Here is a 16,779-nt window from a genome sequence, read left to right as displayed (position 1 = left end):
CACGACTAGCTTAAGTGTTAAATAAGGTAAATAGAAGTATCTGTTATAGTTACGAGCCCTTGCATTGCTGATATTTCAAATTTCAATCCCTCACCCTCAGAAATTCAGTCTGGCTAGTGCAGTCGAAAAATAAATAAATTTGCCAGGCTTGAAGAGCTTAAGGGACTGAATAAGTCACAGATGTGTGGCTGGCGGCAATTAATTTGAAGCCGGTCATATTTGCGATAAGGATTAAGGCAAGGCAGAAGGGGGGGGGAACGTCAATTCAGCATAAGTGAGTTAGAAACATAAAGGAAAAAGAATTGGCTCTAGGTAGCATATATATGTATATACAATAATTAAGGAAAAATTAAAATAACAGCAAATTTTACAAATGCTGCAGCTGACGCGGATATAAAAATATAACCATGTTTTTACACCTCCATGTAGTTCACCATTCAATGTGGATAGCTCTCACTCTCCACCAACTACAGCGAACTGTTGCTACCATTATCTACACCAATGCCATCTACTGCGCACCACCCTAGCATTTTCACAGACAATCAAAACATCCATGTCTGGTGGGACTCGAACCCACGACCTTTGTGTGTGAAATGTATGCAGTGTGTGTGAAATGTATTCATTGTGAAAATTAAAGGATATGTGGAAGGAAATTGAAACTGGATAAGAGTGTATTAAATGTTTCAAAAGTGAGTGCCTGTTAGATGATTGCAGCAAATGCTAGTAGAGTGGACAATATAAATGGTAGGTTGGAAAATATCAGAATTAATGTTGAACATTGCAGCTGTGGAAATAGAGGAGAGTGAAATGGAAATAAAGAAATAGTGCACTTGAATGTTATCCTTCACAGGACAAAGTGCAAAATTGAAAAATGGCAGAAGCAGCAAGAAATTACCAGGGCTAAGAAGAAAAAGAAGCAGGTGGTCCAAAGTAGTAATAAAGATCGAGCGAACAACAACAAAAAAAAAAAGTGAAGGAAAAAATTACAAATGGAACCTCAGCGATCAGTGGAGTACTTAATGAAAGTGTGACAAAATCATGTTCCCTGGTGTAAAAATTCCTGATATTAGTCATGCCATCCAAATGCAAAAAGATAAGACGGAGGAACTGATTTGTCTTGGGTGGCACAAATGATTCGAAAGGTGAGATGTATTCTATGAGGGAGGATGTAAAGGAGTTGTTAGGAGAGAAAGGGCAAAAACTGAAAAGCAAGAAGGTGAAGATTGTAAGTCTCCTACCACGCTATGATGGTTAATGAAATGAATCAATACACATGTAGAAAGAGTGATGTAGGATCTGTGGTCTGTGTTTAATGGAAAGAAGGATTTATATAATGCTGATTTCAGTGTTAGGTGTCTAGAGAGCTTGCGATACAGGTGTGATGATGAAAGATTGTCAATGGTGCTTACCATAGAAAAAAAAAATTTGCATTTGGGCATTTCAGGTATCATTAACAGTGCTGTTTGTATGGTTTATCTTAAGAATTGATCTGAGTTCATTAGTTATCCACTTTGTACTCTCATATTGATAAAAGTATAAATGTACAGGAAGTTACTTAACAACTGACCATCCATCCAGTTATTCTGTCTTGCAGCTGACCAGCATATGCTTTTATATTTGAAGTTTGAATTGACTGCATTCTGCTGTTCAAAATATCTAGTTTATTCCATGCTGATCTTGGTAGTCAGCTGTTCTATGCTTTGAAAATCTATATAATTGCTGCCTTAAACATTAAACTTCTTTCCATTCCCTAGTTGGCTGATGGAAACTTGTTAACTTTAATTCTACCAAATCATAGTTCCTGTCTTATTTTTCATAATTAAGGTACCGCTTCACTTTTGATAATACTCAGATCCCCATTCAAATTCATCTCTTCTTGGGCCGGTACCACCACACTGTAGTCTTCTCAGCTTCCAGAAAACCCCAAATTCATTCCATTCCTATAATGCTTTTCTCACATTGGGAGAAGTGCTGTTAAAATTTTTCTTTCCCTACAAAAATGCTTGCGCTACTGAGGAGGTAATTTATTAAAGAGATAATGTTTTACAGTCTCACTCCAATCATTTTTCTCATTGACTTTTTTTTTCTGTGCTATATCTTTTCCCTCGTTGTTTTCAATTGGTACTATCCACCATTTTCCCCTTAACTCGAAATTGGTTAAGACTCAAGTATCTGATGGTCAAACTTACCAACTTTTGTTTCTCCTCTTTTATCTGCCTCTTTTTCTTTGGACAGCCTTCCTCATACTATTTTCCCCCAAAGATTAAACTCAAGATGTCCAAGAAAACATTAGCAGGTTTCTTCTCTCTCCCCTTAACTGCTCCATGTATCACAGTTGTGTTATCTTTTATTTTCCATTTTGTGTGTGTATGTGTGAGAGAAATATAAAAACATTTACTCTCTGATATATATCAATTTTATATATGGGAGAGCATGTCTACAGAGGATAGTTAACCTATATTACACTAGGTACTGTCGACGGATAAGAAGAAACTTGTTCATACTTGACTTGAAGAGCTGTGGATTGTATTCTTTGGGAAACACATAAAATAGCAGACTATTCCAGAGAGTAGCAGTGAAAGGAGTCGACAAAGAGGTAGAGAAAGTTAAGTTTGGTGATGCACTGTGTGTGTGTGTGTGTGTGTGTGTGTGTGTGTTTGGACGGGGGGGGGGGGGGTATTGAATGCCAATTCTGATGAACAGTGGCCATAGCAGTATCTGTAGAGACCAAACACATCACTCTTCTCAAGTCATTTCAGCATCCATTAAGCGATGTGGTAGTCTCACACTGAACAGTGAAATTCTTTCCCACCTAAACACAAAATTGAACATATTCCTTTCCCATTTGTTGTTGGGAGATGAATGTCATTGCAGCATGTGAAAGCATCATCCTGCTTATTTGGAGGCCTGAAGTGGCTTGAAAAAGTTCCATGTTTGGTCTCTAGCTTATTTCTAATATCATTAAAAAAACAACAAGGTTATTGGGTGAGTAAATTTGTTTGTCAAGTAGGATTTATATAATCTGTCAAGCTCTGTATATACATTGCTTGGAAAGAACATAACAGACATCCCCCATGGGAAAGGTGCATCATGCCATGTAATGAGTCAAGTGTTTGTAGCTGTTTAAATTGGAGGAATATGATACTCCCAAGTAGGTGCAACTGTGTCTGGGTGAAATGGCTGCAAGAAGAACTAATGGAGTTTGAAAGAGGCATTGTGATAAAATGACATGTTGCATGCTTATCTGTTTGGCAAATTGAGACATCCCAGGTCAACTGCATTTGCATTGGACAATCCACCACACTCACCAAATTTGACCATAGGGTGCTGTGAAGGATAATATGTAAAAACTATCATTTATTGGTCGACATGTTGAATGCAGAGTTCTGGGCATTAACTGGAACACAAATCTGACAAAAACATTCAGAACCAAGGTTCACAACATGAGTTTCCATGGTAAGACCACAATATGCAAGCCTCACATTACCTGAACAAACATGCAGCATTGTCTTTAGTGGTGCAAAGAGTTTGTACAGTGGGACGTGGAAGCTTGGAAAACTTTGTTATGTAGCGACGAATCAGGCTATACCTTCTACCGAGTAGATGGACAGGTTGTGGGTGCAGCTGATGCCTGATGGAGTGTCTTACCAGAGTGCATAACCCCAACTGTGAAATTCGGAGGTGGCAGTGTGATGGTATGGTGCTGTTTCCTGGTTCACTGTTAGTAGTGCCATGAACATTGAACTCTAAGAGGTATCTGAACATTTTGGATAATGCAATTCTTCCTATTTTGGGCCCTTTCTACGAAACTGACTATTGTCTCTTTCAGAGAGATGTCATAAGGCTTCTGCTGTAACTGCATGGTTTATGGATATACATCACCACACTCGACTTACCTCCACCGAGCCCTGATCTCAACGTTATTGAAAATTTGCGGGATGAATACAAGAAGAATGGTCCAAAATTCCCATTGATTGTTTATTGCACGCTTGCAGAAAGCATGCTCCATAGAATTGCTGTAGTCATTGCAGGAAAAGGGGGTCCTACATTTTATGGTATAATGTCATGTCTATACCATAATTAAAATTATGGTATAGACTTAATTAAAATAAAAATTTCCAATGTATAGTCAAATTTAACTGTAGTTAACTTGTGAATGACAAAATCATTAGTTACTTTTATAGTGGTTGATTCTGTGGCATATTGGTTTTGGAATAGCATTGATGCCATAGGATTTTAGATGACTGTTGTTTTGTTTGTTTATGATGGTGTTTACTATATTGAAAGTTGACCATGTAAGCCTATGCTCAAATCAGTTTTAAAGTGATCGTAAAATCGTAGATTGTAGACTGCACATGAGAGAAGTAAGGAGTGAATAATGATGTTATTTGCAGAACTATTTTGAAAATAATAAAGGCAACTTGACATTACTAGCTTTTAAGAATGCTGAAGAGGAACTGATCTAAAGTAGTATGGTAACTTAAACAAAATGAGAATGGAATGAAGAGCAAAGCAAGTGTTTGGATTAAAAATGGCAGACAAGACACTGAGCTAAATCACTTAAGGAATTGATAACGTAGATACGAATATAAATTAAATTACACTTTAATAAATATTTCCGATATTTCGGCAACGTCACGTTGCCATCTTTAAAAGGAACTTACAAAAAAAGGCACATGCACGTAGGCACTACAACACAGTAACTGAGAATGAAGTGATGAAGCTATTGTTCTCCTAAAAGTATTGATGGTGCCCTCTGGCGGGCTAAGTAGGTGTTCTTGGCCGTTGGGCTGAAGGTCTGCTGATGTAAGCCTCCCAAATTTGGGGCACTCTCATACAACCAAATTTGTTGAGGTTGCAATGTTGCCGAAATATCGGAAATTAAAGTGTAATTTAATTTATATTCGTATCTACGTTGTCAATTCCTTAAGTGATTTAGTAATGCATAACTAACATATAAGCCTGTCTACGAGGACACCGAGCTGTATCTATAAATGCAATTAATAGTGCCCTAGAAGACATTAATGTTAGATCTGACAGTATTGAAGACCTAATAAACAAGTAAAAAAATAAAATAAAAAATACCGTCTGCCAATTTTCTCATTTTTTTGCTGAAATCTACCCAACATATCACTTACATGGGTGTTCCGTTTCCACCAACCTTCACTGTCAACTATGAGAAGTTAAATTTGTTGGAAGTTTTTTTTTTTTTTTTTTTTCACTTGGTTAGACTATAAATTATATATTTATTTTAATCCTTTATCCAAGTGTAGGCAAACAAAGTTTGCGCCTGAAATATCTTCAGGACTAGGGAAACTCGTAGCAAAAGTGGACTGAGTTCTCATTACTTTCCTTAATATCCCATAATGCAAAGCACACATCCTTTTGGGTGTGTGTAATGCTAACGGCCGCTACCCAGACTGGTTTTGACCTTTGAGGTATCATCAGTGGGAACTAGACCAGAAGCGAAACCAAGGTATTAATGCAGAAGTCATATATTTCCCATTTTCAAGTAATGAAAAGGTATCACATCTTATTATTAAAATACTCTTGATCAGAGCTAATTGTTGAAAGTTTTGATGAGCAGTTAGTCCTGTTTCAGAACTTCTCATTTTCATTTCAGAAGATATGGAAATAAGTTCAGGAAAGCTGAATAGATGTGCAATTCTCATTTTATTTAGTAAATTTTTAAAGAAGTCGAGGGACCTATAAACATATCAGTGATATGTGTGCGACAGAATAGGATGGAAATGGTTTTTTAAGAGCTGCAGGTTGTAGTTGTTTTGGAATACTTGAGGAAGACTTTCAGCGAACACGGATGGATAGAATAGAAGAGAAGCAGGGTTTGGTGTGTTTGCAGTTGTAAGGTGATGCTGGGCAGCTGCTGCTTTTGTATTAGCAGGGCAACAGAAAGTGGAGGATTGATGGTTCCCAGTTCATTAGAGAAGCGACTGGAAATACCTATAGAATAGACATTGCTGAAACACTGCATCTGTAAGAGAGGCTCATCGAGCTAATGTTAGCAGTATTCTAAGCATGGGCATATTTGGCATTTGTATATCGTTAAGAGCTGGTTGGGTGTAAATTAGCCTCTTAAACAAAAGAGAATCTGTAGGATTGGGTTAGTGGTGATTGTGAGTAGATAATTTATAAACATGAGAAAAAGAGTAGGTGATGGGACACAGCCTTTAGGCACTGTAGCATCGATGGTGAAGCCCAAAGCCATCTACAATAACTTGCAAAGAAAGACAATAGAGAAAGACCAAGTATAATCTAAATGATGACTTTCTCCATTATTTTGTAGAGGACTGAGATGATGGTTGGTAGACTGCTATCTCCCTTTTTTTGGAATAGCATGATTATGAGATTATAGTAATGATGCAGGATGAGTGTTAACTCTGAAACACTTGAGAACATTTGGTGAGATGCCATCAGGACCAGAAGACTAGTATCCAAGTTATTTAATAATTTTCTGATTTCTTTTCAGTGAAAAACTTCTGGTGATTTCCTTTGGTCATATCTGGAGGAGTTTGAGAAGAAGATGCCAATAAGTCAGTTTTATCTTTGGGTGAAGTAACAGTGATGTTATGAGAAAGAGGTTGAAGTACAGGACGAGAATGTCTTCCATTTGGACAGGAGGAAATTTTTTTTTGCTGTTAGACTTTATGAAATCAGATTTGGATTTGCATGTTGTTTGCTTTGGGATAGTCAAAGTATGAAGCTGGAGTTCTTGATGCAAGCCACATGCAATAAGCTCCCTTTTTTTTTTTTTTTTTTTTTTCAATTGCTTTGATACACTTTTGGTTGAACTAGGACGTGGAAAGCAGGTGGGGATTATGAGTTGAAGAGGGGATCAAGGTCTTCATGTCAGTGAGAATAATTTCTGTAACCTGCTGCAATAGTCAGATCAGGGAAAGGAGGAGTAGAAATTCCAGAAGTCATCCCAATTTTCTTTTTTGTAGTGTAAGAGGATGCATTGTTGGGAGTGGTTGGAGGAGGGGTGTTATGTGAAAGTGGAGAGTTGTACAAAATTGATCTCAGACCAAGAGGAAAGGTGAACTGTGGTGTATCTGGACGAACTGGTCAAAAAAAAAGCTTGAGTATTTGGGGGAGTGAAGTGGGTTATCAAGAATTCAAGTAGGTTGGTGTACAATTTGCATTAGGTTGTTACTTGTTGCAAGGACTTCTGCTTCTCATCCAACTTGGTTGGGAGTGTTGGAATTGTGGATGTTGAGGTTGTCCAGGAAGATGATCTCACTATTCAGATAGGTAGATTGCAGATGGTCAAGTTTCATGAAATACGAAGTCTGAATGGTTATCAGTGTTTGGAAAGTGATAAATGCAATGACTGTTGGTGAACTTCATATTTTTGTGTTAATTGCCATAGATGTATAGTGAATGTGAAGTGAGTTTTTAGTGAAGAGATTATGGCATTTGTAGGAATCTGTTATTGGTATCATTTTGTTTTTATTACTAGAGAACACGTCTAGTTAATTTTTGATGTATGTTATGTTTGTAACTTATCTGATTTTCACAATATTATTATTTTTTTTTTTTTAAGTGGAAAGTTGGTGACTTTTGTCAAGCCATGTTTTCTGAAGATGGCCTGTTTTATGAAGCTTTAATTAAAGACATTAATGAACCAGACGGACTAGCTACAGTTCATTATGTTGGCTATGAAAATGAAGAAGATGTAAATTTGGAGGAATTGCTGCCATCTCAAGGAAGAAGTGCTAGAATTCATCAAGACATAGACTTTAGACAAGAACTTAATAATGAGGTAAACTTCCAAAATAAATATGATTAAATGTCTCATCCTATGATTTGCTTATGCTTAAAACTTCTAGCTGGATATTCTGATTTGGTATTAGTAACTTTTTTTTTGGTTCTTTTATATATAAATAGTCTTTCTTATTCTTTCTCTTTTAATATTAATTTTCAGTAACTTTCTTACAACCATCATCTAGAAGATATATGTAACATAAAACGGGTAAACTGCTTTAATGGTTGCAATTTTCTGTCCATGAATATGCTTTCTTTATGGTTTTCATTTTTCACCTTTCACTATTTTTTTTTTTTTTTAAAGGTGTTATGGCTCATAAAAGAAATATTTTTAACCAATTCAAACATTGACAAAAGTAACTTAAGTTACTTTTGACTTCTCATCTAGTAAAAACATCAAATTCAAGAAGGATTATAAAAAAAAATTCCCAGGGATTCATATTCTTAGATTTGTATCCCTCTCCTTTTACCACAGACTACATTATTAAGAAACTAGTTGCTGAGGAGTATAAAACTTTTTGCTATGATCAGGTATGTATATATTTGTCCTGAAATTAGGCCACTAGTATCAGAAATGCTTTATTCTAACTGATAAGGAACTTTTACTTATTCACATTACAAATAACTGGAGGTGCATGTATATACATATACAGCAAGACCCTGGAATAAAATTCATCTCCATTCAACACTGTTTTGCAACACTGTAAAGCAATGATTTGCAAACTTCTTCGCCTTCAAGCAATAACTAGATAACAGTACATAACTTTTGTTGGAAGTTTTTTCTTTTTTTCCCCACTTGGTTAGACTATAATAAATTTAATTTAATCCTTTATCCAAGTGTAATCAAAGTTTGCACCGTTTTTTCTTTTTTTTCCCCACTTGGTTAGACTATAATAAATTTAATTTAATCCTTTATCTAAGTGTAATCAAAGTTTGCACCTGAAGTATCTTCAGGACAGGCAAATCGTGGTAAAGGTGGACTAAGCTCTCATCGCTTGTCTTGTGTTACACTTGGATAAAGGATTGAACTAATTTTATTATAGTCTAACCAAATGGGGAAAAAACTTCTGACATCTTTCTCTAATCCAGAGTAATAAGGTGAGACACCTTTTTGGCAACTCTAGGTAAATATGACTTCTCCATTACTTCCACCTTAGTATCACCACCTCTGGGTAGTGGCCCTTCCCTTAATGCATAGTATTATGCATGTCCGCAAGAAGATGTGTTTTGCATTATGGGGGATACTAAGACACCTTTACCACCAGTTGCCTCAGTCCTGAAGATGCTTCAGCCACAAATTTTGTGTGCTTACACTTGAATAAAGAATTAAACTAAATTTATTACAGTATATAACTCTTGCAATTCTTCAGCTTCAAATGATGATACTGAGTGTATTGACTCCCCTTGCTAATTTAATGTTTGAATTGGTTAAAAATATTTCTTCTTTTATGAGCCATAACACCTTAAAAATTCTTGTAGAAAGGCTTATATGTTGGTTGCACATACGAAATAACTTAAGGAATTCACAATGTATACTGTAATATAAATTAAAAATAAACTTTAATATATACTTCCTATATTTCGGCAATGTCACATTGCCATCTTAATGGGAACATAAGATTAAAACACGTGCATGCAGGCACTAGAAACAGTAAAATGAGGTTGAAAAGAGAAACTACTGTTTTTCCTAAAGTCCTGATGGTGCCCCATAGTGGGCTATATTAGGTATTCTTGGCCGTTGGGCTGAAGTTCTCATGATGTACATCTCCCAAATTTGGGACATCCAAATTTGTCGAGGTTTGGCATGTTTCTTATGGCTGAGGCTGATTCTATGAATAATCTTTCAAATTTGAACTTGCTGCTCTGTATTACTGTGGCTTTCTCTCATCGTATTCTGTGGCGTGTATCCAAGGCATGGTCTGCAAGCCCAGAATAGCTGTACTGGTAAAACCGGATGTAGTCTTTGTGTTCCGAAATTCTGATATTCGTTGTCCTGCCTGTTTGGCCAAAGTAGGACATCCTACAGCTGCAAGGGACTTGGTATACACCAGGTAGGTCTAGAGGAAGTGGTTGATCTTTACTGGAGCAGATAAGGGATGCCAATTTTCTCTATGGTCTGTAACAAGAGGTCGTCATGTTTTTTTAGGATTTTAGTAATTTTTTCTGAGGTGCCCCGGATGTAGGGAATGGTGATGGGTTTAGAGTAATCTTTATTGTGAAGGGGGTTGTGGTTTACTGGTTTTAGTATGGGAGTTGTAGCCATTGGCTGAGAAAGTGTTAAAGATGTGATTTAGTTTAGTGGTTAGGGCACTATCATTTGAACAGATTAGTTTAGCTCTGTTGTATAGTGTCTTAATACAACCCCCCCTCACAACAATAACTCCATATTGTTGTGAGGAGGGGGGGTGTTGGTAAATGTACCTGCCTGTATGGGTACTGTTGTATGACTATTGTGTCTAGGAAAGGGAGGCTGTTGTTTTCCTCTTTTTCCACTGTGAATTTGATTCTGGAATGTTGGTTGTTTAAGTGTGTTAAGGAGTGGAGTGTATCTGAGCCATGTGGCCAAATAGCAAACACATCATCCACGTAAACGAAACCAAATAGTGGGTTTTTGTGATGCAGAGTTTAAGGCTTTCTCTTTAAAAGTCTCCATAAAGAAGTTGGGCAAGGTTAGGGAGAGTGGTGAACCCATGGCTGACCCCTCTATCTGTTTGTAGAATTTTCCCTGCCAAACAAAATAGGGCTGAGATATCGAGAGGAAATTTGGCTTGGACGAGCTCTAAGGTTTCCTTGAGTGGGACATTTGTGAATAAGGAGGAGACGTCAAAACTGACCATTATGTCAGTATGTTGGAGTGTAAGATTTTCTACACTGGCTTTGAAGTGAGCTGAGTATTTTTATGTGTGATGGTGAGTATAGTGTGTGAGTGCTTTGGCTAATTTGTGCATGGGGGAATCAGTGCCATCCACTATGGGATGTAATGGCACATTTCGCTTATGTATTTTTGGGAGCCCATATATATGGGGGGGGGGTTTCTAGTGTTAAAAAGTTTTAGTTTGTTAGTAACTTTCACAGGCCAAGAAGTGACGTTCTTAAGGAGCTTATGGAGTTTTTAATTTGTGAGTTGGTGGGATTGTATTCAATAGGGAGGTAAGTAGCCCGATTTAATAATAAAGCATTAAGCTTACCAGTGTAGTCAGTTTGGTTGAGCACCACGTGGCGTTCCCCTTATCAGCTTTGGTGATTACTATTTCTTTGTTTTTCTTCATCTCCTCTAGAGCCTTATATTCACTATTGGATTTTTGTTGTTGATTTTTGGTGGTCTTGCTTTGGCGAGAACACAGGCTACATCCATTCTAATATTGTTGGTGATGTAGTGTGGAAGGTGGCGGATACCCCTTTCAATCTGGATCATTATTTCTTTGGCCGGTATTTTTCTAGGAGCAGTGGCGAAATCGTGGCCACGTGTAAGAGCATTGAGTGCTTCAGGCTTCAAAATAACGGAAGAAAGGTTGACTACAGTGTTGAGTGGTAGTTTTGGTTTGGAGGTAGAGTTCTTTTTTAAATTATCAAATTTCTTGATATGTCGACTCCGTATTTTCTCAAATTCTTTATCTGCTGAAGTGCACGAGATGTCATATAGAATTGTCCGAAGTTCATGATTCAGTAAACTGAATATGGTAAACTGAAGCTGAAGTTATGGAAACAACTGAATTGTTTGACCTTCCTGAAATGCTGCAGGGATAATCAGGTAATCCCAAATTGTGTGAAATTTAAGCACTGTTTCTTTTTGCAGAAAGCTCTCCGAATTTATGACCACACTAGCTTCGCCTTACTACGAGAACAAATTACTGCCACGTGCATTCTCCTAGCTGATGCAAACAAAGCTATTCGGGCACTAGAGGAGGAGCTTTCCAACACACTGAATTTATTAATAAATTCAAAAGAGAAAGACTGTTTTTTGAATCTGCATCAGCACTCAGGAATCAACCTTATTTAAACAAATACTGTTGTATTAAACTTCCCAAAATTTGGGAAACGTTAATTATTAGAGATCGCTCTTTACATCCTAGGCCCCCTGCAAATGCCCATAGAGGGCACACCACCTAGATAGGACTTTAGTTTCACTCATACTGTATTGCTTTTGGGTGTGTGTTGTTACAAAAAGTTTTTTGTAATCCCTGAAGATGTCTGACAGAGACGAAATATTGGAAGTATTAAAATTATTTTTAATCCTTTCTCAGTGCTGATAATTATTCCATTAAACCTCCAACATGAATTCTGCACAGCACTTAAGCCTCAACACACGGATTCTGATCATTCATGGTGAAGAAATAGTATGCACAGCCAAACAATACGGTAAGTCGAAACTACGCTTATCCAGTCAATTAAATCGGCTGGCCTTTTTAAAAAGATGTCAGGACTCAAGAGTTATTCCTAACTGTGTTAGACTTAAAACCAAATTTACATCAAATAAAGCCCTCTGGATATACAAATGTGCTAGTCTGGCACTATTACGAGAACAGATTACTGCAACTCACACCAGCCTCGCTACGCCGCCATTGGCTCGTTACAATCAGAGCTCTCTGCTATACTCAATCCTGAACTTTGGTCCATTCTCTTTGGCATATCAGAAGCTTCTTCTCAGAAAGAATTCCAAATAATAAAAAATAAGCACATCAAAGAGTTTAATAACCTCTGTAAATCTAAACCGCCACCTCAAGCTCACCCGCTCCATACAGTAGTCAACCTATCGTCAAAACGACTCAGTGAAGATGCCGTTAATGCCTTAATCCTCTGACCCAATTTTGCTGTCGCACCTAAAGAAGTTCCGGTATTGGATGTTATGTACAATATCGAATGCGGAATATGTCACTTAGCTCCAGAAACAGCCAATAACATTAGACTTGATGTAGCTAACATTCTCTCCTGGCTGTCACCTCCAAGAATGAATTTATCTTCCAGACAACTCTCTGCCCTGAGAAAATTACAGAAAGAAAAAAGTATCGTTATCACCAGAGCTGATAAGGGTAATGCCACTGTCGTTCTTAACGCCCCAGAATATAATCGGAAAATAGATATTATTCTCCGTGATCGCGCTACCTACATACCACTTGAACACGATCCCACAACAACTCGAGTTTAAAAAATTAAAAAACTTCTTAAAAAAGTGTCCTCCTGGCCTCCTTACATTACAAAAAAAAAACTCAAACCATTCAGTTCACCCCCCCCCCCCTCGTATATACAGTTTACCTGAAATCCATAAACCTAATTCTTCCCTAAGACCTATAGTAGATGCCACCAATGCACCTTGCTACAAATTGTCAAAGCAGCTAGCTAACTCTTTGACCCCCCCCCCCCCCCACTGGTCTTACCACATCTTATGTAAAAAAAACTCTACTCACTTTAAAAACTTAATTGAAAGTCTTACTTTAAATAAGCTAAAGTAAGCTGACCAATATTCCCTTAACCGACACCTTAACATGCTTAAAAAACGTTTTTCCTTCTTGATATTCCTTTTTGTCATCAACTCTGGTTATTTTTCTTGGAAGAACAAAATCCACAAGCAGATAGAAGGAACTGCCATGGGTTCCCTCCTCACCTCTCTTGCCAATTTTTACATGGAAAATTTTGAAAAACGAGCCATAGACTCTTCCACTCTAAAACCTTATTATATCTGGCTAAGATATGTAGATGATGTGCTCTCTGTTTGGCCTCATGGCCCAGACACATTAGATTCCTTCCTCAGTCACCCAATAGTCTACATCCAAGAATCCAGTTTACGATGGAAAAGGAAAATAACAATAGTTTACTCTTCCTTGGACACCTTAGTAACATGCCTTCCTAATGATAACCTTTCTTTCTTGGTATATAGGAAACCTACTCATACATGCAAATACATTCACAAACTCTCCTACCACCACCCCTCTCAGCAATATGGCATTATTAAAACTCTAACCAATATTGCCCACAATCTTTGTTTCAGTGAAACTGCCCTTTCAACTGAATTCACACTCATACACAACACCTTCCTTTCCAATGGCTACAATGATTACAGGATTAAAAAAATAATCAAATCCTTCCCCATTCCCCGACCACCTCTTCAGAAGGACTACAGAAATGCCATCACCATACCTTACATCTGTGGTACATCAGAAAAAATAGCCAGATCATTAAAAAAAAAGTATTTCTAAATCACTTAAGGAATTGAACAACGTAGATCCGAATATAAATTAAATTATACTTTAATAAATATTTCCGATATTTCGGCAACGTCACGTTGCCATTTTCAAAAGGAACTTACAAAAAAGGCACGTGCACACAGGCACTACAACACAGTAACTGAGAATGAAGATATGAAGGTATTGTTCTCTTAGAAGTCCTGATGGTGCCCTCTAGCGGGCTAAGTAGGTGTTCTTGGCCGTTGGGCTGAAGGTCTGCTGATGTATGCCTCCCAAATTTGGGGCAGTCGCATACAACCAAATTTGTTGAGGTTTGGGGAGTTTCTTAGGGCTGAGGCTGATTCCATAAATAGTCTTTCGAATTTGTATTTGCTACGGTGTATTACTGTAGCTTTCTTCCACCGTATTCTGTGGCGTGTATCCAGAGCATGGTCTGCAAGACCAGAATGGCTGTACTTGTGAAACCGGATGTAGTCCTTGTGTTCAGAAATTCTGATATTCGCTGTCCTGCCTGTTTGGCCAAAGTATGACAGTTTACAACTGCAAGGGACCTGGTATACACCAGGTAGGTCTAGGGGAAATGGTTGGTCTTTGCTGGAGCGGATAAGGGATGCCAATTTTCTGTAATTTTCGTGCCTGCGTGCACGTGCCATTTTTGTAAGTTCCTTTTGAAAATGGCATCGTGACGTTGCCGAAATATTGGAAATATTTATTAAAGTATAATTTAATGTATATTCGGATCTAGGTTGTTCAGTTCCCTAAGTGATTTAGAAATGCATAACCAACATATAAGCCTGTCTACGAGAATCATTAAAAAAGTTCAACCTCCATACAGCTTTTAAGCCCTACTGTAAACTTGCTACTCTTATCCGTTCCACCAAAGTCCAGCTCCCCTCCTCTCTCAGTGCCTGGAGTATATAGAGTACCTTGTTCCTGTAAACTGACTTACTTTGGACAGACAGGCAGGTCAGCATCCATCCAGTTAGATGAATACAGATCTTACATCTGCAATCACGATTATGGTCAATCTGGCTGCAGACCATGTTTTGGATACTATCCACAGGATCTCCTGGGAAAAAATGACATGCTCCACTATAGTAAATTCAAAAGAGAAAGACTGTTTTTTGAATCTGCATTGGCACCCAGGAATGAACCTAATTTAAACAAATACGGTTGCATTAAACTTCCCAAAATTTAGAAACATTAATTATTAGAGATCTCTCTTTACATCCTAGGCCACCTGCAAATGCCCATAGAAGGTGCACCACCTAGATAGGACTTTAGTTTCACTCACTGCTGTATCGCTTTTGTGTGTGTGTTGTTACAAAAAGTTTTTTGTAATCCCTGAAGATGTCTCTCTGACAGAGATGAAATATTGGAAGTATTAAAATTATTTTTTATCCTTTTTCAGTGCTGATAATTATTCCATTAAACCTACAACAAGAATGTATGGAAGAGTTCTTTAAAAACTTAAGGCTGTGAACATCTAAAAAAGGTTGAATAATTGTGAATGATTCATACTATCCATTAATAAGAATTCTATTTTTAAACACTGATATTCATTTACAATATTTTTACCTTTGTTGCAGGATTATAGTTTAAACAGTAGCAGAACAAATAGTCCACCTTGTAAAAAACAAACTAAGCAAGGACGGAACAGGAGATACCATAACATAGAAAAAGGAACTACAGGTCCATCTGCTTATCACAACTGGTTTCAGATTCCACCACTACCTCCTCGTCCTCTCCCTGTGCCACCTATAAATGCAAATTTCTCTCTTCCATCTGTATGTATGAAATTAGTTTTGAGTAACTTTTTAAAAAAAAAAAAAAAAATGTTATATATTCAGTATAAACAATTATGAAATTAATTGCAATCATTTATAAAGGATTATTATCATCATCAAATTCCTGACATGCATACTCAAGGGGTGTACAGGATATGATAGTGCTACATGAAAAATTTACATCATTACTAACTTCCTGTCTACAGTTTTCTTCCAAATCAGTCTGTTACCTGTCAAGACTCCAACATTATCAGATTTTATTTCTGTCTTCTAAGGAACTTTTTACCATATCAATCCACCTATATCTTGGTCTTCCTCTGTGTCTTCTTCCTGCCAGTCTATCTGAGATCACTTGTTTTGCTAATCTTTCCTCTCCTGTTCTGTTTAAAGTGACCATACCAACTGAGATTAGCTTGTCTAACACATTCCTGCATAGTAACAATGTCAGGTTCTTTCCTAATATCCACATTTGATATTGTCATTGATGCCATCTGATCATGCCCCTAATCTTTCTCAGGACTCTCGTATCTGAGGTCTGTAGTCTTTGGTCAAGTGTTTTACTTCTGACCCAGCTCTTAGATCCATAAGTTAAAATTGATTTGAACACTTTCTTGTATACAGCTAATTAAGTATTTTGACTAATTTCTCTCTTATTCCACATAAATTTATTTGGTTGACTTCCTACCATAACAGCATTGTTGATTCTGTTGTCATTTCCATATTTAATTTACCATCTTCATTAAAAATCATGCTTAAGTAGCTGAAATGTTTTACTTGTTCTATAAGTTCTCCATTCACAATGCAGGTGATATTTTCATTGTCTTTGCCTTATTATTGCTGACCTTCATACTAAATCTGTTACAACAGTTATTCAATTTAGTCAGGCAATCTTGCAGACTTGTAGCAGATTTATTTAGAAGTATAACATCATCCACATAAAGTGAACAGCTGAGATTTAACATCTCCAGTTTTGATATCAGGTTTAATATCACTTTCCTTCATAATGTGTTCCATATAATGAATAATAG

At 37.1% G+C, this 16,779-nt stretch overlaps 1 protein-coding gene across 1 annotated transcript in view; it reads left to right on the top strand.

Moving 5' to 3' along the window:
• Nucleotides 1-16,779, top strand: part of Smn (survival motor neuron) — a 110,393-nt gene that overhangs the window by 68,666 nt on the left and 24,948 nt on the right. The window contains exons 4-5 of the mRNA XM_090406383.1: nt 7,562-7,780; nt 15,554-15,751. Of these exons, the coding sequence (XP_090262509.1) occupies nt 7,562-7,780; nt 15,554-15,751 (417 nt within the window). The remainder of the gene's footprint in view (nt 1-7,561; nt 7,781-15,553; nt 15,752-16,779) is intronic.

The sequence above is a fragment of the Typopeltis vanoorti genome, chromosome 16 (assembly GCF_054136105.1).
Source record: "Typopeltis vanoorti isolate ZY-2024b chromosome 16, IOZ_Tvanoo_1.0, whole genome shotgun sequence".
In the NCBI taxonomy this organism is placed as follows: domain Eukaryota; kingdom Metazoa; phylum Arthropoda; class Arachnida; order Uropygi; family Thelyphonidae; genus Typopeltis; species Typopeltis vanoorti.
Note: the sequence above shows the minus strand (reverse complement) of the source record. Positions and strands in the feature narration are given on the sequence as shown.